Here is a 21874-nt window from a genome sequence, read left to right on the forward strand (position 1 = left end):
TTGTTTGTGTCCAACTTGCAAATGATTGTGCCATCGACATTCTTCCTCAGGGTACCACTAAGCAGCATCCAGTCGTACCAGCCCCACAGCTGTGAAACCAGAGTTGATTCTTGAGAGAAAGGGGCGGGACTTAATTGGAATCTTCAAATTTGACTGACATGCGCTTAAACCAATCAGGTGACTCAACGTCATGCAATCGGCGGTTTCCGTATTTCAATCTCGCGCATGCGTATTTCATTTTGAAAATGGCGGCCGTACAGGGTAGTATAGTCGACGCGAAAGACGAAGCCGACATTAAAACAGAACCGGCGACCGATGGCTTCGGAAATAATCACGCCAACGACGCGGGAGTTCTCTCCGCGTCCCCCGGCTCCAGCGCTGCGGCTGGAAACAGCAAGCCGGCGACGGGAGCCCCCGAGGACCAGCAGACCCTGCTGGCTGTGCTGCAGTTCCTCAGAAAGAACAAACTGTCAGAGTCCGCAGAAATTCTGCGTCGCGAGGCGGGATTGCCGGAGGAGGTTCTGGATCCAAAGGGGGCTGACTCCGCCGGTTCTGGGCTGGGAAGTGGCGCGGACATAGACGGCGGGGATGCGAGCGCTTTGCTCAGCCGGGTGACCGTCTCCGCTCCCGGCGGAGCAAAGGCGCCAACCAAAGGTACGGTTCACTCCAACTCACGTTAAGTGTGTGAAACAGGGTGAAAGTGTCTCTGGTGTTAATTCAGAACCAACACCAAGTTACTCTGTTTAGGAACGCATCTACAGATTGTAACCGAACCGGGCCAAATGCTGTAAAATCAAACATTCACATAGATATGACCAACATACTGAGTTTTGCGCTGTTAGTTTTACAGAAGATTGATAGAATGTATGACACGTGTTGCGTTCAAGGCCCTCTAGGTTCTGGAAGGAGACATAAAAGCATCCTTCCAGGTGTGTGCTGAAATATTAGTGTGTCAATCCTATCAAAACTGTTTTTAGTTGTATACTGCCAAAATACATCGGTTTACTTTTATTAATATATTTTGTCACAAATCATCCCTCTCAGGACTTTCACGTTCTTGGTGTGTCCCACAATAAAAATGTGTTTGACACCCTTCTAATGTATGGATGAACTTGGTGTGTCTGACATTATACAGTTTCTGAAGGGTTTTTCCATCATTTTCTCCCGTTACTGTTAAATGCCTGTAAAAGTGAAATGTTTTCCTATTTTGAAACGCTTCAAAAACAGAAAACAAAGAGTGGAAAACATATTTTCACATACAGGTGTGTTTTCCCCTGTCCCATTGTCTCAAACTTGCATCCATCCATTTATTTTTCCTTTCTTCCCTCATAAACATATGCATTAGATTCCTGTTAAACCTTTTGTGTATTTGCTTTAAAAACTGAACTGAGAAAAATTGCAATTTTGATATTAAAAGTGTGTAGAAACCCTGAAGTCACATTTCAAGTTTTTAGAAGCCAGAAGCTATGCCTGAATGAGTTCAATCTACCACTGATGGAAAACCTGTTTCTGGCAGCAGCTGGAGAGGATCAGCCGGACGTCAACGTGGTTCTGTCAGCCTACAGCCAGCAGGGAGACCCAGCTCTCTATGAAGTTTACTACAGCGGCCTGAAGAAGTTCATCGAGTCGGTTCTGGACTGCCACAGAGCAGAACTGTCTCAGGTCTTCTACCCTCTGTTCGTCCACATGTACCTGGAACTGGTCTACAACAATCATGAAGGCGAGGCTAAGGCCTTCTTTGAAAAGTGAGTGTCTTCAGGATATTTCAGTCTACGCCCCGATAATACCCATCATCGTATTTACCCCCTCGCCCCCCGGTTTTAGGTTCAGCGGGGACCAGGAGTGCTACTACGAAGAGGACCTACGCATTTTGTCGAGCCTTACGAAGAAGGAGCACATGAGAGGGAACGAGACTCTGCTGGATTTCCGCACCAGCAAGTTCGTTTTGCGCATCTCCCGCGACTCCTACCAGCTGCTGAAGAGGCACCTGCAGGAGCGCCAGAACAATCAGATCTGGAATATAATCCAAGAGCACCTGTACATCGACATCTTCGATGGCATGCCGCGCAGCAAGAGCCAGATCGACGCCATGTCCGGCAGCTTGGCCGGAGAGGCCAAACGAGAAGCAAATAAGGCCAAGGTTGGATAATTAAATTATTTTTGCTTTATATTTTTCTTTCATACTGTTTTCTTTTCTTTTCTTTTTTTTCCAACTTTTTTTGCTTGTTTTTTTTAATTTGTGTAGGTTTACTATGGCCTGCTGAAGGAGCCAGAAATCGAGCTTCCCCTCGATGATGAGGATGAGGAAGCAGAGAACGAGGAAGGTAAACCCAAGAAGAAAAAGCCCAAAAAGGACAGCACCGGGTCCAAAAGCAAGAAGCAAGATCCAAATGCTCCTTCACAGACCAGGTACAACCATGTGTGTGTAATTCACGCCTCTGGACTCTCATATCCTCCATGCATAATAATGAATGTCTGTGAACAGCAGAGATATTTATTCATGAGAGTTAATTTTAAGATGAACTCTCAAAATTTTCAATGCCTTCGAAAAGTATTCACACGCTCTGAAATTGCATATTGTTGTTTAATTCTGCTGAGATATTTTATTAAGGGCCAAACATTGAAATGTACACCAGATTCTCATTCTTCATTGGGATTTGTTTTTCAGTGGTTGACGGGTTTTTGTGTCTTAGGATACCTCTGCCCGAACTAAAAGACTCAGACAAGCTGGACAAGATCATGTACATGAAGGAGTCCACCAAGAGAATTCGTTTGGGACCCGACAACCTGCCCTCTATCTGCTTCTACACCTTTCTCAACGCATACCAGGTAAATGAGCTCAAATGAGCTGCGGACATTTGAGCGTTTGCACTTCACGGGAGTTGTCGGGGCGAACCAGTTGGTAGCGATCAGCTTATTTTATTTTTTCTTTCATGTCGCCCCTTCAGGGTCTAACAGCGGTTGATGTTACGGACGACTCCAGTCTGATCGCAGGGGGCTTCGCTGACTCCACGGTGCGGGTGTGGAGCGTCACGCCGAAGAAGCTCCGCAAGGTAAAGACCGCCACAGGTAAGACGTACCACAATGAGCGGCGAACGGCTTTAGCGACAAATTTCATACGGTCTTGAATTAAAATTCTGTGTTTTCAAGGTTAATAAGGCGCTTGATTTCTATGTAAGGACCTAGAAAGTGTCGTTACTCTCTGCACAGTTTTGTAGTAAAGTCAGATTTTTTTTCTCACTGTCTGAAGTTAAATCAGACTAAACTCTTCTTGTTTTTAGGTTAGATAAAATGATCAAAAATAATTTTATTAGTTAAGTGCCACAAAACTTTTGAGAACATTTTGTAAAACATATTTTCTGCTCCTTCCTTTGTACATCATGTTCAGCATTTAATATGAACAGGAACTTTATTTATTTGGATTGTTTCAATGAAATTAATATTTATTATTCCTAATGTCTTAGTGAATTATTGATTTGTGTATTTGAAATAAAGGTTGTTTTATATTTTATACTTTTGAAGAAATAAATTAGTGTTTTGTTCTTGAACTAGTCAGGTGTACAGGGTGTGTGTTAGGAAGTCTTCAAAATATAGCATTTTGTTATATTTTAGTTTGTTTCTTCTGTCGAATACTATCAGAAGACATCATCAATAACAATAATAAGTGACATCATATAATAGTGAATTGAAACGTTGGTTTTTTTAGATAATTTGCAGTGTTTGGTGCTGAAAAAGTTTAGAAACGTACGGTACATTGGAAGCATTTGAAGTTTATTGTGGAAAAAGTGTGTGAACCCTGTAGCTATTGTGACACAGTTTCAAAGTGAAACGTTAGTTTTACGTGCGTTTTCCCTCTTTAAGATTTGAATCTGATTGACAAAGAGTCAGATGACGTTCTTGAGAGGATTATGGACGATAAGACGGCCAGTGAGTCAAAGTGCCTCTACGGACACAGCGGACCGGTGTATGGCATCAGCTTCAGCCCAGACAGGTACAGTTTTGATCAACAGAATAAAACCCCATGAGACGAATATGCTCAACTGAACATTACCCAAGTATGCGACTTAAATAAAAAATGTTACTCTAGAAATCATCAGTTATTGGCAAGCATCTAAAGTCCAAAGGCAAACTGGAGTAAGTTCAGAAAACCTGAAGATCAAAACAACTTTAAATGATTACGATAAACTCTTTGTTCGTAGAAAGTGAAATATAAAGAAATGAGGGACGAATCAGGACTTTTGCACAGAAGGTACATTCATATAAAAAAGCATTTTAGTGCTAAAAGTCTACGTTACAAAGTAGTTGCCATGTTTGATGATGCAAATGCTGTCCTGCCCCCACTTGTTGATTTTTATTTATTTTTCTTAATTTAGGTACAGGCTTCTAATTTTAGCAGTAAAAATGTTAATCTTGTGTGATAAAATAACAATAAGTGAACATTCTTAATCCTTCCTCCAAGAACAAAAAGATTTCTGACCATCTCACCTTTTCAGAAACTACCTGTTGTCATGCTCTGAAGATGGGACGGTCAGGTTGTGGAGCCTCCTCACTTTCACCTGTCTGGTGGGATACAAAGGCCACAACTACCCAGTGTGGGACACGCAGTTCTCCCCTTACGGGTATTATTTTATCTCCGGGGGGCACGACCGGGTCGCCCGGTAAGAAGCGCATACAACACACCTGCAGTTCTGTGCGTCTGTAGAGGAATGCGTCCTGTCGCAGCTCAATGTAAATGTCCCTTTGCGCTCTCTCTCTCCGACAGCCTGTGGGCGACCGATCACCACCAGCCGCTGCGGATATTCGCCGGTCACCTGGCCGACGTCACTTGCACTCGTTTCCATCCCAACGCAAATTACGTGGCCACAGGCTCGTCCGACCGCACCATCCGTCTGTGGGACGTCCTCACCGGAAACTGCGTCCGTATTTTCACCGGTCACAAGGTGAGATTTCACAAGAACAGGCGGCTGCCGGTTTTCAGCTCAGCATTTGATAGAAATGGGAAGAATTATCATAGTATGACAGTGTGGAGGAAAATAAGGATGCAAATGCATTTATACAAAAAAGAAACTATTTGAACATGATCTAAAAGCTTATTTTGAAAACAGGAAGCAGTGATGGTTCATATTGCTTGCTAAAATAGTGACTTCAATTAATAGTTCTGTAAATTGGTCTTTTTAACAAAAGAACTCGATCAGAGATAAAATGAGACTTTTCACTCTCTGACCTCAGTTTCTTTTTGAGTTTTAAGTTAACATGTAGTCCATAAACATGGAGTCCTGTCAGTGATAAAAATAAGATAAACCACTGTTTGTTTTTTCTCAATCCATCAGGGTCCCATTCATGCGCTGGCGTTCTCTCCCAATGGGAAGTTTTTGGCCTCGGGAGCCACTGACGGCCGAGTCCTCCTGTGGGACATCGGTCATGGACTGATGGTCGGAGAGCTCAAGGGTCACACAGAGTGCATCTACTCCCTCAGATTCAGCAGGGACGGAGAGATCCTCGGGTCCGGTGGGTGCTCCACATCGCACTGTTCCCTTTAAATCAACTAAATAACAGCAACGAAGGCTTTAATTACCCCCCACGTGATCATCGTTTGGTTCGTTCTAGGCTCTATGGACAACACGGTTCGCCTGTGGGACGCGACGAAAGCGTTTGACGATTTAGAAACGGACGACTTCACTGCGGCTACGGGACACATCCACCTACAGGATAACTCCCAGGAGCTTCTGCTGGGCACCTACATGACCAAATCAACACCTGTAGTTCACCTGCACTTCACACGGAGGAACCTGCTTCTGGCTGCAGGAGCTTATAATCCATAAGAGCATGGGACCATCAGGGAGGGAGGAGAAATCGTTTAAAGCTTGACATGATGCACATCATTAACCTCTGAACTGTACAAATAAACATCATCAGTTCGTTTTCTGGCTAACAGACTGAAGTAGTAACCGGTTGACCAATCAGGTTCCCAGAACAAAGCTAACTGTTGCAGTTGTAAACTGCCTCATTGAACCCCCGCCCCTTTTTTTTTTCCCTTTTTCTTTTAATGAATCACTGCCATGACTTCACAGTTTACCTCAAAACATGGCTTTCAACTTTGTAACATATTCTCTTTTATACTGATGCACACTGTAAATAAAACAAAGTGTTTTCTATATCCAGAGCATACATTTTCTTTATTGTTTACACAAGGAAACGAAATAGACATATGTTACTACAAGCATGTCCAGCTGCTCTCTCTCTCTTTCTCTGTCTCCATTCCAAGCAGTTAGAAAATGAAGATCAAACGAAAACCTGTTGAGAAAACAATCAGCTTTAAGTCATCGGAATTGAAAACAGCTTGTAGCATAGAAAGAGATGAATATGCTTACAGAACTACTTCTCTGTGACGGCAGGTTTTTTCTTGGGCTTCAATTTGAAGAAAAGGAGGATGCTTGCAATGGTGGCATAAGTGGCCAAAACGCACTAAAAAAAAGGCAGAAGTATTAAAACAAGTCCTAATTCTAACTTTACAATAAAACATGCTTCGTACAAGTTTGAACATCACTCATGTTCAAAGAACTACAAATTATTTTTGGTTCGGCTATAATAGTTTGCACGAAGCAGATGTGAAATCTTGAAGCTTCAATTCAAACTGTTGGGTTAAATAGTTCATCAGCAGAACTTACATTCCTCCTTCCGAGGATTGTGTATGAATTGAAGTGTTTGGCAATTCCAGTGAACTGGTGCTGACTCCCCGCGTCGTGTCCTGCCATTCTGGCTCAACGTATGGTCCTTCCACAAACACAAGAGCCAATATTATCGCAAAAATCAATTACCGACTCTAATTTATGTAGAATAATATTTAAAAAAACAAAACAAAAATTTACTGTAATTTTGGAATTGTTATTTTTCAACAAATTTATTCACTGTTCCATCTCCTCTATGAGGGGATCAATAAATGATAACTATAGATATATTTTGCATTTTAATCATAAAAGTCAAATTTCTTTATGTAACCTGGTGTCCTGCTGAACAAATAACTATTTTGTGACTGTGATTCCTGGGCGGTGCAGTCACAGCCATACAGTTACACAAAATACTGCAAAGAAGTGAAAAAAATAAAAATAATAATTGGTTTGAAAAAACGTAAATCACTTATTGTGATCACAACACTTGCCAATGCTTGAACGTTGGCAAGTTTCTATAGTTTAACTTTGTGCTATTAATCAGTCTTAAAAATAAATTCAGATTTGGGAAATAATCCAATTTCTGTATAACCGATGACAGCAAGGCTTCATGAGAGGAAACTTGCTAATATTTCAAGCAATTTGGTTTTTTTGAATAAATCATCCAACGTCAAACTAACGGAAATACACGGAAAAATATATAAAATACTTAATGTTTTAGTAAAAAAAATTTTGGGAAAATTAAAGCAGATTTAAATAGGTTTGACATCTTCATTGAAATGCAGAAATACTACAACATTAATTCAGCCGAATTATAATGTAATACCAGCCATTGTAAGATATTTGTCAGCGTAACTTTATGCTTATTAACTTATACGCAATTAACTAAGAATTAATGTAACTAAACAGAAAAACAAGTTAGCACACTGTGAAGTCACTGTTAGCTTTCAGAGTTAGCTACCAAGCTAAGTGGATATTCATTAACGTTGCCAGACCATTCCGTTAAACAGAAGAGCTACAAAGACATGTTTGTTCTTTTCACGTGTTTCGAGACCAAAAAGGATCAACTAACCAAAGCATAAACGTGTCGCAGCTTACCTCAAACACACGACCCCTGAGCTAGCTGAATGAGACAAGTGCCCTTCAACAGAGGCCGCAATGCTAACGTTTCCAGGAAGTCCCGCCTACTTTTAGCAGGCCAGATGCGATTGGCTATTGGTTGAAAACAACGTCATTCATTTCTGGGATCAGAACCGACCTTTGATTGGCTTATATTAGTGTCCGTCATCAATTCTCCACCGTGATTGGAAAACAGAAGGACCGCCTTGACGGGTTTTTCTTCCGGGTTGGGACGATGGCGTGTTGCTGAAAAACATGTGAGTTACTGCATGGGCAAATCCGAGTCTGAGCGTGCATAAATATCTCAAAACCAGGTATTGTAGATACGTATTTATCTTTAAAGGAAGAAATAATGTTTCCGGAGAGGATTACTGTCTGCTGCGCAGCTTGTTGACGTCCATCCAGTTAGATTTTAGTCGGAGTCGGTGGAAGACGGGAGCTCTTTCAAAGTGCTTGTCAGACCGCTCCATTTAGGTTCAGATTAAACTATTTACTGTCTTCCAATTGATTTTTTTGGTGAGCCATATTCTTTTATGCTTTACGTATTAATATTATAAAGGACCACAGAGAAAATAACAACTAATACAATTAAGTAATTTTGTTTAATCAATTCAATAGAGCTCACATTATTACAGTGCATGTATTCGTTATAATTGAAGTAAAGTTTATTTCAGTCAACGATTTTGACTAATAAGTAATGAAAATCCAAAATGCTTTTTCTTGGAAAATTAGATTGTAATACAAGATCGGTAGAAAAAACTTTTAGTACTATTATATTGTAAAGTCAATGCATTCAATACTTCCTGAGGCTCCTTTTGCATAAGTTGTTAATGTGCTGCTGGCAAATAAATTGTCCAGCAAATGTTTATCCTATGGCACAAAGTGCTCTAAAATGCAAGATGTCTGCTCTGACCCTATAACACACAATAGAGCAATAGACTAAATCATTACTGACTGTGGAAGCTACACACTTGATCTCAATGAGCTTGAGTTCATCTGCGTCCTTCCTCCAAACGCTGGGACTTTGATTTCCAAATGAAACGTAACATGATTTTCATATAGTCTTATTTCCTTCTAGTGGGTTTCCTCCAAACTTTCTGATTGACTTTGTTTTCCAGTCTTTTTAAGGCGTTAACAGAATGTATTTTTTCTTGCACTGCACTTTCTATGAATATGCTTGGGAACAGCGACAACATTTTGAGGTTTACTGTGTTTCTTGATGGTGCTAGGTAAAGACAGTTTTCTCACACACACGTTTAACAAATCTTTCTTTTTATTGGCTATTGTCTTCAAAATAGACAAGCAAATGTCCTCCGTGTAGCGTCATCATCCAAACTCTTGTTTTGTGTGTGTCTGCAGCGTTTTGGAGATTTGGATATACTCCGTGTGTCGCCTGAAACTTCTTCAAATCATAGACGTCCCCAGCTTCATCCAACATGGCGTCGGTAGAGGAGGATTTTCCTCGTGGAGGCAAAACAAAGCCCACCGACAGTAAAGTCACAGCGGAGCCAAGAAAAGTGGACAATCTGTTTCAGGTAAAAAGACAAACAACTTGATCAACACATGTAGATGTTTAATAAGCTCTTCTACAATCCCATCTCCGACCAGAAAAGTGAACCGATGTTGAACTTTATTTCTCCCTTTAGCAATCAGATGAACAAACGACAACAAAGAAAAAAAAGGGAGGCGCCAAGAAAGTAAAAGAGCAAAAGACAGAGGAGCAAGAAGGTGACCTGACACTTAATGCTGCTGCTAAAAACGTGGAGATTCTGCACATAAAGGTGAGAGACATAGCCATCTCCTGTCAACGCTTAACCCTTGTTTAGATTTCTACTTTTGATTATTTTGTCAGTCAAGCTAAATTGTGCAACACGTTTTGACCCAGAACGTAAGAGAAGGGATGCTGTTACTGGGCTGTGTGAAGGAGGTGGCTGACTTTGAGGTGACCGTCAGCCTCCCGTGTGGCCTGCAAGGCTTCCTCAGCATCAGGAACATCAGTGATGCCTACACCAAGCTGCTAAGCGAGCAGCTGGACTCAGGCGCTGAAAATGAGGTGACTAATTCAATCTGAACTGTTCAGTGTTTGTCTGACACATTCAGCGGCTTACAGCGATGTAAAGTCAGGGTTTCCCCCAGTGTATTATAAGCCTGGCGGGCCACCAGGCTTAGCATTGCTTATTTATTTAAGATTTGTTTTAAATTATTAGCATTTTTTGGGCTTTATAGTTGGTGTTCAGATATTATTCTTCCAATAACACAAAGTTATTGGAAGAATGAAATTCCTGTAAAATTCGTTAGATTATGGATGTCGTGTGATCAAAAAATTCAATGCGTCTTAAGCAAGCTGTACTTTTGCGCTTTGACTTCGCAGGAGTTCTGCTCTTTGTCCCAAATTTTCTGGCCGGGAATGCTGCTCCGATGCGTGGTTTCCAACATGGACATCACTAAAGGAGGCTCGCTCAGCATTCAGCTGTCGGTCAATCCGAAGCTGGTCAACAAGAGCCTCACCTCGAGCTCTCTGATGGCTGGAATGGTGAGCTGGAGTGAACGCCAGCGGTGTTAACAAAAAAAAAAGATCTTTGTTTTTTAACGTTTGTTTTGATGAACCAGGTCCTGAGTGGATGCGTGGAGAGTGTTGAAGATCATGGCACTATAATTGACATTGGCGTGAGTGGAACAAAAGCCTTCCTGCCTGAGGATGCTGCAAAGAGCAAACAGCATAAAAATGAAGGTGAAAAAAAGATCCCCAAAATGACTTGAACGTAGCTTTGCAGCTTCAAAAAGACCTCAGTTTGGAAACGTTTCTCAAATATTGGCATGTTCTCCGTGCGTGCAGAGCTTAAAGTGGGTCAGTATGTGACTTCTCGGGTAGAGAAAGTAATGAACGACGGCCGCGTCGTCCGGCTCGCCGCCGCGGCTCGGGCCTCCGCTGACGCCAAACAGGGCTGGACTCTCACCAACCTCCTGCCAGGCCTCACGGTCAACGCCACCGTTAAAAAGGTGATGAAGGCTTCCTTTCACTTTATCGTGGACGCGAGTTGAGCTGAAAGAGTTGCGTCTTTAAATGAGCTCTGCATATTGGGGTTGCAGGTGACCAAACATGGCCTGCACCTGGACTTCCTGTCCTCCTTCAGCGGCCAGGTGGATTTTCTGCACATGGAGGAGGAGTCCAGCTACAGAGAGGGGCTTCAGGTAACCCCTCACTTGTCCTGCTTGTCCTGCTGCCTCAGCCGGACAGTGGGTCTCGACTTCAATTTAATCTACACAGATTTAAACATCTTGCCTGAAACATTTAATCCTAATAGAAGTTTAAAAAATGAATTTATGCAAGCATGGGAGTCCAGTATTCTTCCGGGTAAACTGATGAATATAACTTCAAATGAATATGTCCATCATGGTCTGATTTCTTGAATATATATTTTAAGAATTTAACAAATGAGTTGTGATAGTTTGAATTCATCACAGTTTTAGTATCGGTTGCTGCATAACACTAGTATAAACTAAATAAATAAATAAAATATAAACAGTATAAACTGTCTGCAAACACTGTTAGCCCCGCCCACAGATTTTAAGAGTCAAGTTTGACAGATAAGTTGAATTCAGGAAGTGTTGAGTTGAATTAATTCTTGACACATTAATAATTTGGTGTTATTTGCGTGTTGACCTGCGGCGCTCCATAACCAACCAGGTGCGAGCGTGCGTTCTGTACATCGAGCCGACCACTCGCCTCGTCGGGCTGAGCCTGCGCAGCCACCTGCTGCAGCCCGTGTCCGACGTCGAGGCCACTCCTCCCGGCGCGGACCGGACCGGAGAGGTGGTGAAAGAGTGCAAGATGACCACAATGCACCACATGTCGGGGGCCATGTTGGAGCTGCCGGACAAAACCCTGACTTTTGCGCATGTAAGTGAAGCTGGCGATTTGATGAACTTGCTTTAAAGACCCTGACGTAATATCTTATGACGCGTCTTGACAGAGGAACCACCTGAAGGAGCCAAGCGACCCGGCCAATGAAAATAAGGTCTCTGCGATGCCCGAGCACACCTGCAGGATCCTGCACTTCAGCCCCATGGAGCAAATTTATTTTGTCAGTTTACGAAAGTACGCAGCGGCCGATTTTTATTATTCGTTTTACGTCAGAAAACGTAAAACGAATCCTGCACTGACCACCTTGCGCTGTCTCCTGATTGCAGGAGTGTGATTGAACAGCAATTTTATAGATACCAGGATCTTCACGCCGGCCAAGTTGTGGAGGTGAAATAGAGAAAATATTTTGTTGGGGTTAAAGTTGCAAATTTAATCCGCTTCGTAAGGATGTGGACTGTTTTAAGCCTCTGTTGTCCTCCAAGGGGACGGTGTCTGTCCTGCTGAGTCACGGGATGATGGTGCATCTGTCGGAGCACGTCAAAGGCCTGGTGCCTCGGACGCACCTCTCCGACATCATCCTGAAAAACCCGGAGAAGAAGTACGTCGAGGGAATGAAGGTCAAATGTCGGGTCGGTACAGTTCTCTCCTGGAGAAGAAGCAGGAATGAAACCTCTACCAGGGTTTTCAGATTAGCATGTCTGGTTGTGTGTGAACTTCAGGTGCTGTCGGTAGACGCGGACAACAGGAAGTTGTGTCTCACCCGGAAGAAGGCGCTGGTTGAGAGCACCCTGCCGCTGTTCCTCAGCTACAACGACGCCCGTCCCGGCCGGGTGTCCCACGGCTTCATCGTGTCCATCAAAGGCTTCGGCTGCATCGTCCGTTTCTACGGCAACGTCAAAGGTCTGGTCCCGCTGGGAGAGCTCAGCTCTGAGCCCGTCGTCTGTCCAGAGGACGTCTTCTACATTGGACAGGTGAGACCGGAGGAGCTCAGGTGTTTGGAAAATAAAAACTTCACATTTGAAGCCTGACTGCTGACGAGTATCTGCTGCAGATTCCTGGTTGTCTTTTTTTTTTCTCAGTTATATTTTAACAATGGACAAAAAAGGAAGACAAGTCAAGTTCATCTATTGAGCACATTTCAGCAACAAGGCAGTTCAAAGTGCTTTGCACCACAAAAACATCATATTATGAAACAAGCAATAAACCGTAAACATTTTTCAGATGCCATCATGAAGCAAATGTATATAAAATATATTGATCGGTGTTCCATCCACGCATTGGTTTGTTCTGAGTATTTGTTCTGAGTGCTTGGATAGGTTGGGAGTTGTAATGCAGAGTTGTGTGTCGTCTGCGTAGCCGTGGTAGTTGATCTCATTGCTTGTATTAACCTGAGTTAGCTGTAGCATGTAGACGTTTAATAGGAGGCGTTCTAGGATGGAACAGGTGACATCTGCTCAGAAGACGCCTATTAACACAAAGAATCAGGGATTTGAATAATTTTGAAGTGTATGTGGTTGTTTTCCACCTTTACCTTCCAGGTGTTGAAGGCCAAAGTTCTTCAATGTGAGCCAGAGAAGGAGAAGCTGCTGCTGTCGTTTAAGGCGGCGGGAGAGGCGGAGGAATCTGCAGAGCCTCCGATTGACTGCCAGGTTGGAAAGGTAAAGCAGAGTCCTTGGTGGTGGTGGTGTTGTTTTTAGCCTACATCAAACCTTCCTCGTTTCCCGGCTACATTTTGTTTGCCTTGTAGAGGGTGGAGGCAAGGGTGGTGAAGAAATCCATCAACAGCCTGGAGGTCGTCATCCTCCCAGACGAGGGCCGCGCCGTCTTACCCACAGTGCATCTCTCTGATCACGTGTCCAACTGTCAGCTACTGTGGGAGGTTCTGCAGGAAGGAGACACCATTTCAAACCTCATTTGCTTTAACAAGAACAAGCAGAACATCGTATCCTTTCTCCTTTAGACTGAAGCTGACGTTCTGTGGTGTGAAACGGTTTATTTCCGCCTTAGCTGCCTCTCTTTTAAAGACGCTCACCAAGAAACCAAGGGTGAGATCGTCACTGGAGGAAGGGGCGGTGGCCAAGGATTTCTCCGAGATTACCGTGGGGATGCAGCTGGTCGGCTGCATCAGGAACATCATGTCCTACGGCGTCTTTGTGGAGTTCCCCTACGGCCTCGTTGGTCTTGCACCCAAATCTGTGAGCTGGAGAGCTGGGAATCGGTTTTTCCTGACGGAGAAGTGTAGCTGTTTTCAACATTGAGCGTTTTTTGTTTGACTATCGCAGGCCATGTCGGATAAGTTCATCAGCGACACGACGACCGCCTTCAAGCTGGGCCAGACGGTCATCGCCAAGGTGACCAACCTGGATGAGGAAAAGCGGCGATTCCTGGTCACGCTGAAGATCTCTGAGGTCATAACGCCCGACGGGGACGCTCGGGCCGCGTTCCTGAACGCCGTGCAGGAGAGACGAACTGTGAAGGAAATGCTGACTGTCAGAGGTGTGCTGAAGGTTTCCTGTTCAGCCCGGCAGAACCTGGCTCTGCCGGTTCCCCCTCTCATCATACCTGTCTCTACAGATGACGGTGAACTCCGGCAGCAGCTGGCCTCTCTGACCATCGGCCAGAAGCTGAAGCTGATGGTGGATTCAGCGACAGAGGATGGGGCCAAATTTAAGTCTGACAACTTGCCTGGTGCTGACATTATGGCCAGTAAACGCCATGTGGCGGGTACGTTCAGAACCATCAGGTCTTAAAGGGATACCTCAGAGTAACTGTTGAAAGATTTTAGTCGTTTAAGCTCTGGCCTGCAGTAGAAAACATCCTGTTTGTTTCTTCATTTAGTGTAAATTCAGACTATTTTTTGCCACCGGTTGAGATTAACAGCTAATCTGAGATGACCAACACCCAGTCTGACCTTCACTTCAATGATTATAAATGGTATAAAATTGTTAATAGTAGCAGGTCATGGGTAGGATTGGACAAATGATAAAACCATACCGAATAAGGCAGTCGCATCAGATCCTGATAAATGTAGAAGCCTTTTCTCATTATAACAAAGTTTTTGTCTTAAATTGAAGGCGTTCTGGTAAAATTACATTTTTATTCTGCCAATATTATAATTACATTTTCATAACTAAGCAAAAATTCTCATTGCCTGCCCCTAATACTCTGTCGTGCAACACACTGAAGGGACAACTGAGATAAGAGCTACTTTTTAAAAACTCATCTTCTGAATGCATCAATAGTCCTACCAGTGAGCGCATCTGCCTGTTTTCCAGGAGTTAGCCTGATCCCTGGGCAGAAAGTGAGTGCGGTCATCCTTAATGTCGACATCCTGTCCACCTGTGTCCATGTTTCCGTCCTCCCAAAGCTGCTGGGGAAGAAGAAGTCTGTAAGTGTTGCTAATGTTTTCTCTCACGTGGCATTACATTATCTCTGCCATTTTTAACATTCCTCTTCCCAGCTGAATAAAGGCTCAGACTGCTGTGCCGTGGTGCAGTTCGTCGACCGGGACTTTGCTGTCATCTCGCTAAACGATGCGGCGCAGCTGACTCTGCTCCAGACCTGCAGCCACCTGAACGAGGTCACCCCGTCCGAGGCAGAGAGGCTCAAGGTGGGGATGACTCTGACGGTGGAAGTGGTAGAACCCAGCTGCGAGCAGCTGGAAGGGCTCCCCCTGGTGTTGTGGAAGAGCAGAGCGCCGAAGCGGCAGCGTACGGCTTCGGAGAACCAGGCGGACTCTTCGGGACACCGCTTCGGCGAAGTCCTGCAGGGCACAGTGAGGTCGGTGAAGCCCACCTACATTCAGGTGGCGCTGGAGGACGGGAGCACGGGCAACGTCCACGTGTCGCAGGTGAAGGAGCCGGCCGAGGTCAAGCTGGGCTCCTTCCCCACGTCCTCGGTGAGAGTGGGCGGCGTGGTCAAAGCCAGGGTCATCGGAGGACGAGAAGTCGCCAGTCACAGGTTAACGCAACCTTTAAGTGTCGTCGTTTGTAGATGTGCTGAGTGATATGCATTATTTGTTTCTATCTGTTGTATTTTGGTGATTCTGGTTGATAACTGATGGATCTAAAAACGTAGTAATTTCATGAATCAAATAAAATGTTATTTGAGGACACATTTCAGCAACAAGGTTAAGTTCTAAGTGCTTTAAATAATAAAAACAGAAAAATACAAAATCATATCCTACCCTGTCGTACAACTCAGGAGGGACAATTGAAATAACAGCCACTTTTTGAAAATATTTTTATAACTACTTTTTAACATAAGAAAGTGAGAAAAATGTTTCATTTTAAGTCGGATTGTCCAGCTGTGTCCATTTTCTCTATTTTCAAATGGCTGTCTTCGTAACAAAATCTTTCTTGATTTCAGATTTCTTCCGTTTTCTCACCCCAAATTCAAGTACACCATTCCTGAACTCACTCTTATACCCAGGTAACCAAAGTGGATCATAATCATCACATCGCGCGTCCCGATTATGGATCTTTGACATTTTGAGCCTGGTAACTTTCTGTTTTTCTTCCTGTAGCCGACTGGATCCTGGTGTGGATTTCAAACCGGTCACAGCAAAAGATAAACTGTCCGGCTATAAGCCTGGCGACGAAGTCACATGTTTTGTGTCAAAGGTGAGCTTTCATGAGCGTTTCAGTGGATTCACTGTGTAATGGCAGCAGATCCAAATATTTCCAGTCATTCTTCCAGCTCTTCCTTCAGTGGTTTTGTTTCTGTTTCCAGTTTAAATCAGACAAGAAGTGCTTGGAAGTCACCTCTGACCCCTGCGTCACAGGGACCGTGGACCTGCTTTCCATGATAACGAATCCTAAAGTGAGTGATGCAGATTCTGTTGTTGTTGGGGTTTTTTCTGGTAATTACATTGTGAGAATATAATTTTACTTAAGAAAATATCTCACCTTGAGTAAATATTTGTTTTTCCATGTCCAGGATGCCAGCCACCCAGAAAAACTGTTCAAGCTGGGCCAGGCGGTCCGCGCTAAAGTGGTGGAAGCGAGCGTCCATCCTCAACGCTTTGTGCTGTCGCTCTCAGGTAGAGAGGGTAGAGTTGACGTTGAAATGCTTCGGTAACGTTTCGGTGGCGATGACTCTCATTCTCCCTATTTTCCTGCTTTCCCAGGGATCCATAAACTGGAGAAAGGCAGCATTACATTGGGAATGGTGACCGGTGTTCAGCCACAAGTCGGCCTCATGGTCAAGCTCCCCTTTGGCGCCGCCGGAACGGTTTCTGTCACTGACGTCGCCGACACTTACAGGCCAAACCCTCTGGAGGCGTTCAGCAGGGACCAGCTCATCAGGTTAGCTGATGATGAGGTTCGGCGTTCTCTGACGGGATCATCTAAAAAGTTCAATGCATTTCTTGTCATTGTGATGTTTATCAGGTATAGTCAATAAAATGGCAAGAAATGCCATTCTGGAGACATTTATTCTTGGAAATGAATCTATAGAATATGAGCATCTCTTGACAATAAATATTGAACCTTCTCACTACATTCCAAGACCAGGAAAAAATGGTCGTGGAGACACTTAATGTTATGTTAGAAAAAAGAATCTGAAACTTAAAAAAAATCTGAGAATAGACTATAGCAGAACAAATAGGATAAATACACACAGATGGACCCCGGACAGGATCTTGATTAAAATGTTTTTTTTTTTTCATGTTTACAGAACGTTTAGTCGTGCTGTAAAATGAAAGCTCACATTTTAAACTTAGTTTATTTTAGTCGTATCAAATTTGAGTAGAGTTAATTAGGAAAAGTTAAACTTCTTTAAAGCCAAGCGTTGCCACCCTGCGTCCCCTCAGGTGTTACCTTCTGGATATGCGGAATGGAAAGTGGCACCTGTCCCTGCGTCCTTCACGGTAAGAACAGTCATTGGGAAAAGTCGCATGGTTCGTAGAACGTATGGCTCATTGCAGCGTGTCCTTTCAGGTTGAACCCACAGAACACCAAGCCAGCGAAGGACCCAGAAGTCCTGTCTTTGGACCATCTGCGGCTGGACCAGGTGGTCCGAGGTTATGTGAAGACTGTGAGTGAGCAGGGAGTCTTCATCAGGTAACTACCTCTGTCTTGGATTTACTGGATCTCAGTGTTGCATTGGCAACATTTGCAAATGAAAGATCAAATGTGGAGAACCTCAAGACCTCGCTCTCGGACCACTGAGCCTCTCAAGTGGACACAGAGACGGGAGCTGAAGAAATAAAACACAAGTTATCTCCTCCTCGTCATTTCTATCCTCTCCTCTGTTTCCAGGCTGTCGCATAACATCACAGGAAGAGCTCAGCTTCAACAGTCCTCCAAATACTTTGTTAACAACCACAAGATCCTCTCTAGTCACCTTCCGGTCAACACCCTCCTCACCACTAAAATCCTCTGGTAAAAACACAACGTCTCAGCTCAGACTTTCTGATCGTATTTTGTTATTTATTTATGTATTTTTTTAATGCGGTGAAATAACCTTGGTTTGTTTCCTCAGTGTGGACAGGGAGGACGAGTTGGTCGACCTCTCTCTTCTCCCCGCGGACACCGGAAAGCCAGACGTGCTTCCGGAGTCCCTCGGCCTGCCGCTGCGTCTCGGCGGAAACGCGGAGAAACGCGACTCAAAGAAGGCAAAGAAACGCTCGCACTGCGAGAGCGAACAGGTAATGAACATCCTTTCAGCTGCCATCATCTAATTTTCACATATTTAGCAGCACTAGAGTCAAACAGAGAGTCCACAACAGCTGCATTCGGGATCTTTAGACCCTCAGGTCAGTCTTTGTTGTTCATTCATGTAACAGAAACCAGCAGAGCCCCAGATCCCAAAGAAGAAAAATAAGAAATCAAGCAAACCAAAAGCTGATGGTGATGACAGCGGAGTGGAGGTCTACTTCAGAGAGAAGGAGGATGAGGGGGAGGAAGTGAAGCGTGATTCTGCTCAGGTAAGCTGAACTTCAGACACTATTTTTTGCCCTTGCTGTGAATTCCGGCCCCCACAGCTGGAGAACATTATGGGTGTGTTTCTGCCCCTGCAGGTGTCTCGCAGCTCGGCGGGTCCGTCCAGGCTGCAGGTGGCAGCCGGCTTCTCCTGGGATGTGGGGCTGAGCTCCCTGAAGCCCGTCCTGGAGGCAAAGGACGGGGACTCCAGCGACGGAGAGGAGCAAGACGGCAACGAAAAGGTGAGACGATCAAAAGGGATCCGTCAGGGTGGCGTTTATATTACTTGAGCTTTTTCGTGTTTCCTGTGAACCTTGGATTTTTTTTTTTTTCCCCGATTTACCAGCATAAAGTGGGACGTTAATATGAGTTAGAAGGAAAACAATGAGTAATTTATTAGTCATTTTACTAATGAAAATCTTTGTACTGTGGTATTTGTCAGGGTTCGTTCCGGTGCTTGAAATCCTTGAAAATTCTTGAATCTCACTTGGCGAGTTTTCAAGGTTTGGAAAGTGCTTGATGTTCAATCTGCCCATTTTTGTAATAAAGTACGTTTTTATTAAAAGCCTAAATTTGTAAAACATAATTTACAGTTAAACCAGATGTTTTCATACACCTAATAAAAGGAGACATATTTTCTTCTCACTGAAATTAAATCAGAATAAATTTTTCTTTCTAGAATTCTTTCTATTTGCTAAATGCCATAAATTATAGGGACATTTATTTTTTTACATTTTTGGATATGTCTTATTTTTATTGGCACAATTACTTATTGGTCTGTGCAATTTAAGTTAAGGTTGGCTTATATTTTGTGTGTTAAACATTTTGTTAAATTTGCGTGTTGTTCTCATACTAGTCAGTTTTTTTGTGTGTTCTAAGGCGGTTTGACGAAGCATTAATTCAGAAGATCCGAACACAAAATCATGTCACACTTTTCAGATTTTTATTAGTAAAAAATGTGTAAAAACCATTTTGTGTGACTGTTAAAACAATCATCTCATAAAAACCAGTGTGAGACGAGACCTTTAACTGGTCTCACCTGATTTTTCTCCTTGATCAATTTTATTATTTTTTCTTTTTTTTTTTAATTTAACCGTCCAGCCCCAGAAGAAGACGCGCCACGAGCTCGAGCAGGAGAAGAAGTCGGCGGAAAAGGCCCTCCTGCAGCGGGAAGCCGAGCTGATGGACCCGAGCCTCCGGCCCCAGGACGCGGCCGCCTTCGAGCGGCTGCTGCTCGCCTCGCCCAGCAGCTCGCTGCTCTGGCTCCAGTACATGGCCCTCCACCTGCAGGCCACGCAGATCGAGCAGGCCCGGGCCGTGGCCGAGAGGGCCCTCAAAACCATCTCCTTCAGGTGTTTTACAAGCACCGACGCCCCCACGCAGATGGTGACGAGAACGCTGCGCAAACGGTGTTAAGACTCCGCTCCGTGTTTGTGTCCAGGGAGGAGCAGGAGAAGCTGAACGTGTGGGTGGCCCTGCTGAACCTGGAGAACATGTACGGAACCCAGGAGAGTCTGAAAAAGGTGTTTGAGCGAGCCGTGCAGTTCTGTGAGCCCATGCCCGTGTACCAGCAGTTGGCCGACATCTACGCCAACTCCAACAAAATCAAGGTCTGAGTTTATTCTTCCCATGGTTCACACCAGCCCCGCTTAGTCCTCTTTAATCGAACACCAGGTCGTTTGCCGAGAAAGCCGTTTGGGGAGATGTGAATGTGCGACCGACCCAGGTTTCAGTTCGGTTGAAGCGCTAGAGAAAGAAATCCTACAAACACTAAAATCTGCCCTGCCTCTATTTTGTTTACATTTTTGTGAAGGAGGAAGTTGTCTTCTTCAGAGGATTTTATATCGTGTCCTTTAGTAGTTATTGGTGCAGCACTGCCACAAGAAAGGAGGGGAGCGGGTTTTTCAGTTGGTTTTGACCGTCTGACACAGTGCAGTGTGAACGCGAACCACACCAGCTGAAAATGTAACAAACATTGCAATAATTGTCCCCAATCGAACCAAATCTGCTGGACCATCACGTGTGAAAACACCCTTAGTTCCTGAGTGAAACTACTTTTCCTCCAGTTTCTAATATGTGTGTTTGCGATGTAGGAGGCAGAGAGTCTGTATAAGACCATGGTGAAACGTTTCCGGCAGAACAAAGCAGCGTGGTTAAGCTACGGGACCTTCCTGCTCCAGCAGGGCCAAAGTGATGCTGCCAGCTCTCTCCTGCAGAGGGCGCTGAAGAGTCTGCCCCCCAAAGAGAGTAAGATGAGCCGAGTTGGTTTGTTTCATCTCTCAAGAAATGGAAACAAACGTCAGAATTTTACCAGTTGTGACGTTTCCTGTGTTTTGCGCCGACTTGCTAGGTGTGGATGTAATCACCAAGTTCGCTCAGATGGAGTTCCGCTTCGGCGACGCTGAGAGAGGACGCAACATGTTCGACAAAGTCCTGACGAACTATCCGAAACGCACGGACCTCTGGTCCATTTTCATCGACCTCATGGTCAAACACGGATCGCAGAAGGAAGTGAGGTAAACATGAGCTCCTTATGAGGAGGTTCACACTGGAATTTATGTACAGAAACAACACAATAAATAATCAAATGTCATTTTTTCAGATGAAAGTACATTTTAGGAAATAAATACAAGTCTGAGAAAGTGAGGATCTCTTGTGGAGTACCTCAAGGCTCCATTCTTGGGGCACTTCCACATGATCCCCCTAGTTTAGATTATTACTGTAACTATGCTGATTGTTTAGATTTTGGCCGACATCTACGCCAAAATTTCCTAGTTGTTGAACTAGGAACTTTGTTTTTATGCACTGAAATGCATTTCTTCACCCCTGTATATCTTCTGTTCTGAAACATTCAAACAGTCTTGTCTGAACCACACGAGCATTTGGGTTTCATTTCGTTCTCCGCTCCTCTCCTTCCGCAGGGCCGTCTTCGATCGGACGATCCACCTCAGCGTTTCCGTGAAGAAGATCAAGTTCTTCTTCAAGCGCTACCTGGAGTATGAGAAGAAGCACGGCACCCCTCAGAGCGTCCAGGCGGTCAAAGAGAAGGCCATGGAGTTCGTGGAAGCAAAAGGCAAAGACGCTGCAAACTGAAAGCGCAAAAATACATCAGCGGACCCAAACAGAGTCCCTGAAAACCGTCAAGTCTTTTAGTTTGAACTCTTGTAAGGTTTGTTGACTGTTGAAGCTTGATGCTGGGTCCATGGTCTATACATGTTAAAAACAAGCAGCTTCTTTTTAACCTATTTTGTAAAATAAACACTGCATAATGATGAGAATAGAAGTTATGGCTTTTTTTT

General features: G+C 44.1%; 3 protein-coding genes across 4 annotated transcripts; 2 read left to right on the forward strand and 1 right to left on the reverse strand.

The window, feature by feature from the left end:
- The first annotated feature begins 245 nt into the window (after positions 1-245).
- On the forward strand, positions 246-6155 carry taf5 (TAF5 RNA polymerase II, TATA box binding protein (TBP)-associated factor). 2 transcript variants are annotated; one of them, XM_055040932.1, is made up of 11 exons: positions 246-654; positions 1517-1745; positions 1825-2140; positions 2246-2409; positions 2694-2829; positions 2949-3069; positions 3862-3991; positions 4494-4658; positions 4763-4940; positions 5331-5508; positions 5608-6155. In XM_055040932.1, the coding sequence occupies exons 1-11, from the start codon at positions 246-248 to the stop codon at positions 5820-5822; spliced, it is 2241 nt and encodes a 746-aa protein (XP_054896907.1). In that variant the 3' UTR covers positions 5823-6155. The 2 variants fall into 2 exon arrangements, with proteins under 2 accessions (XP_054896907.1, XP_054896908.1); XM_055040933.1 differs by having other exon boundaries at positions 1520-1745.
- Positions 6156-6157: 2 nt separating this feature from the next.
- On the reverse strand, positions 6158-7870 carry atp5md (ATP synthase membrane subunit k). Its single transcript, XM_055040972.1, has 4 exons — positions 7767-7870; positions 6669-6774; positions 6372-6465; positions 6158-6294 (listed from the first exon to the last, which is right to left on the reverse strand). The coding sequence occupies exons 2-3, from the start codon at positions 6753-6755 to the stop codon at positions 6376-6378; spliced, it is 177 nt and encodes a 58-aa protein (XP_054896947.1). The 5' UTR covers positions 6756-6774; positions 7767-7870; the 3' UTR covers positions 6158-6294; positions 6372-6375.
- A 1353-nt stretch (positions 7871-9223) lies between these two features.
- On the forward strand, positions 9224-21852 carry pdcd11 (programmed cell death 11). The gene is made up of 35 exons (XM_055040920.1): positions 9224-9322; positions 9434-9568; positions 9673-9840; positions 10159-10320; positions 10398-10518; positions 10624-10787; positions 10878-10979; positions 11476-11688; positions 11762-11886; positions 11979-12039; positions 12135-12281; positions 12372-12623; positions 13191-13310; positions 13400-13594; positions 13677-13847; positions 13935-14148; positions 14227-14376; positions 14928-15040; positions 15113-15612; positions 16021-16083; positions 16178-16274; positions 16384-16473; positions 16591-16693; positions 16781-16958; positions 17465-17521; positions 17592-17714; positions 17913-18035; positions 18136-18301; positions 18440-18580; positions 18674-18817; positions 19677-19927; positions 20017-20185; positions 20669-20822; positions 20926-21091; positions 21497-21852. Exons 1-35 carry the CDS (start codon positions 9224-9226, stop codon positions 21666-21668), a joined length of 5409 nt encoding a protein of 1802 aa, XP_054896895.1. The 3' UTR covers positions 21669-21852.
- Positions 21853-21874: the final 22 nt, after the last annotated feature.

This window comes from Poeciliopsis prolifica, unplaced genomic scaffold (assembly GCF_027474105.1).
Source record: "Poeciliopsis prolifica strain line A6 unplaced genomic scaffold, Auburn_PproV2 SCAFFOLD016, whole genome shotgun sequence".
Lineage (NCBI taxonomy): Eukaryota > Metazoa > Chordata > Actinopteri > Cyprinodontiformes > Poeciliidae > Poeciliopsis > Poeciliopsis prolifica.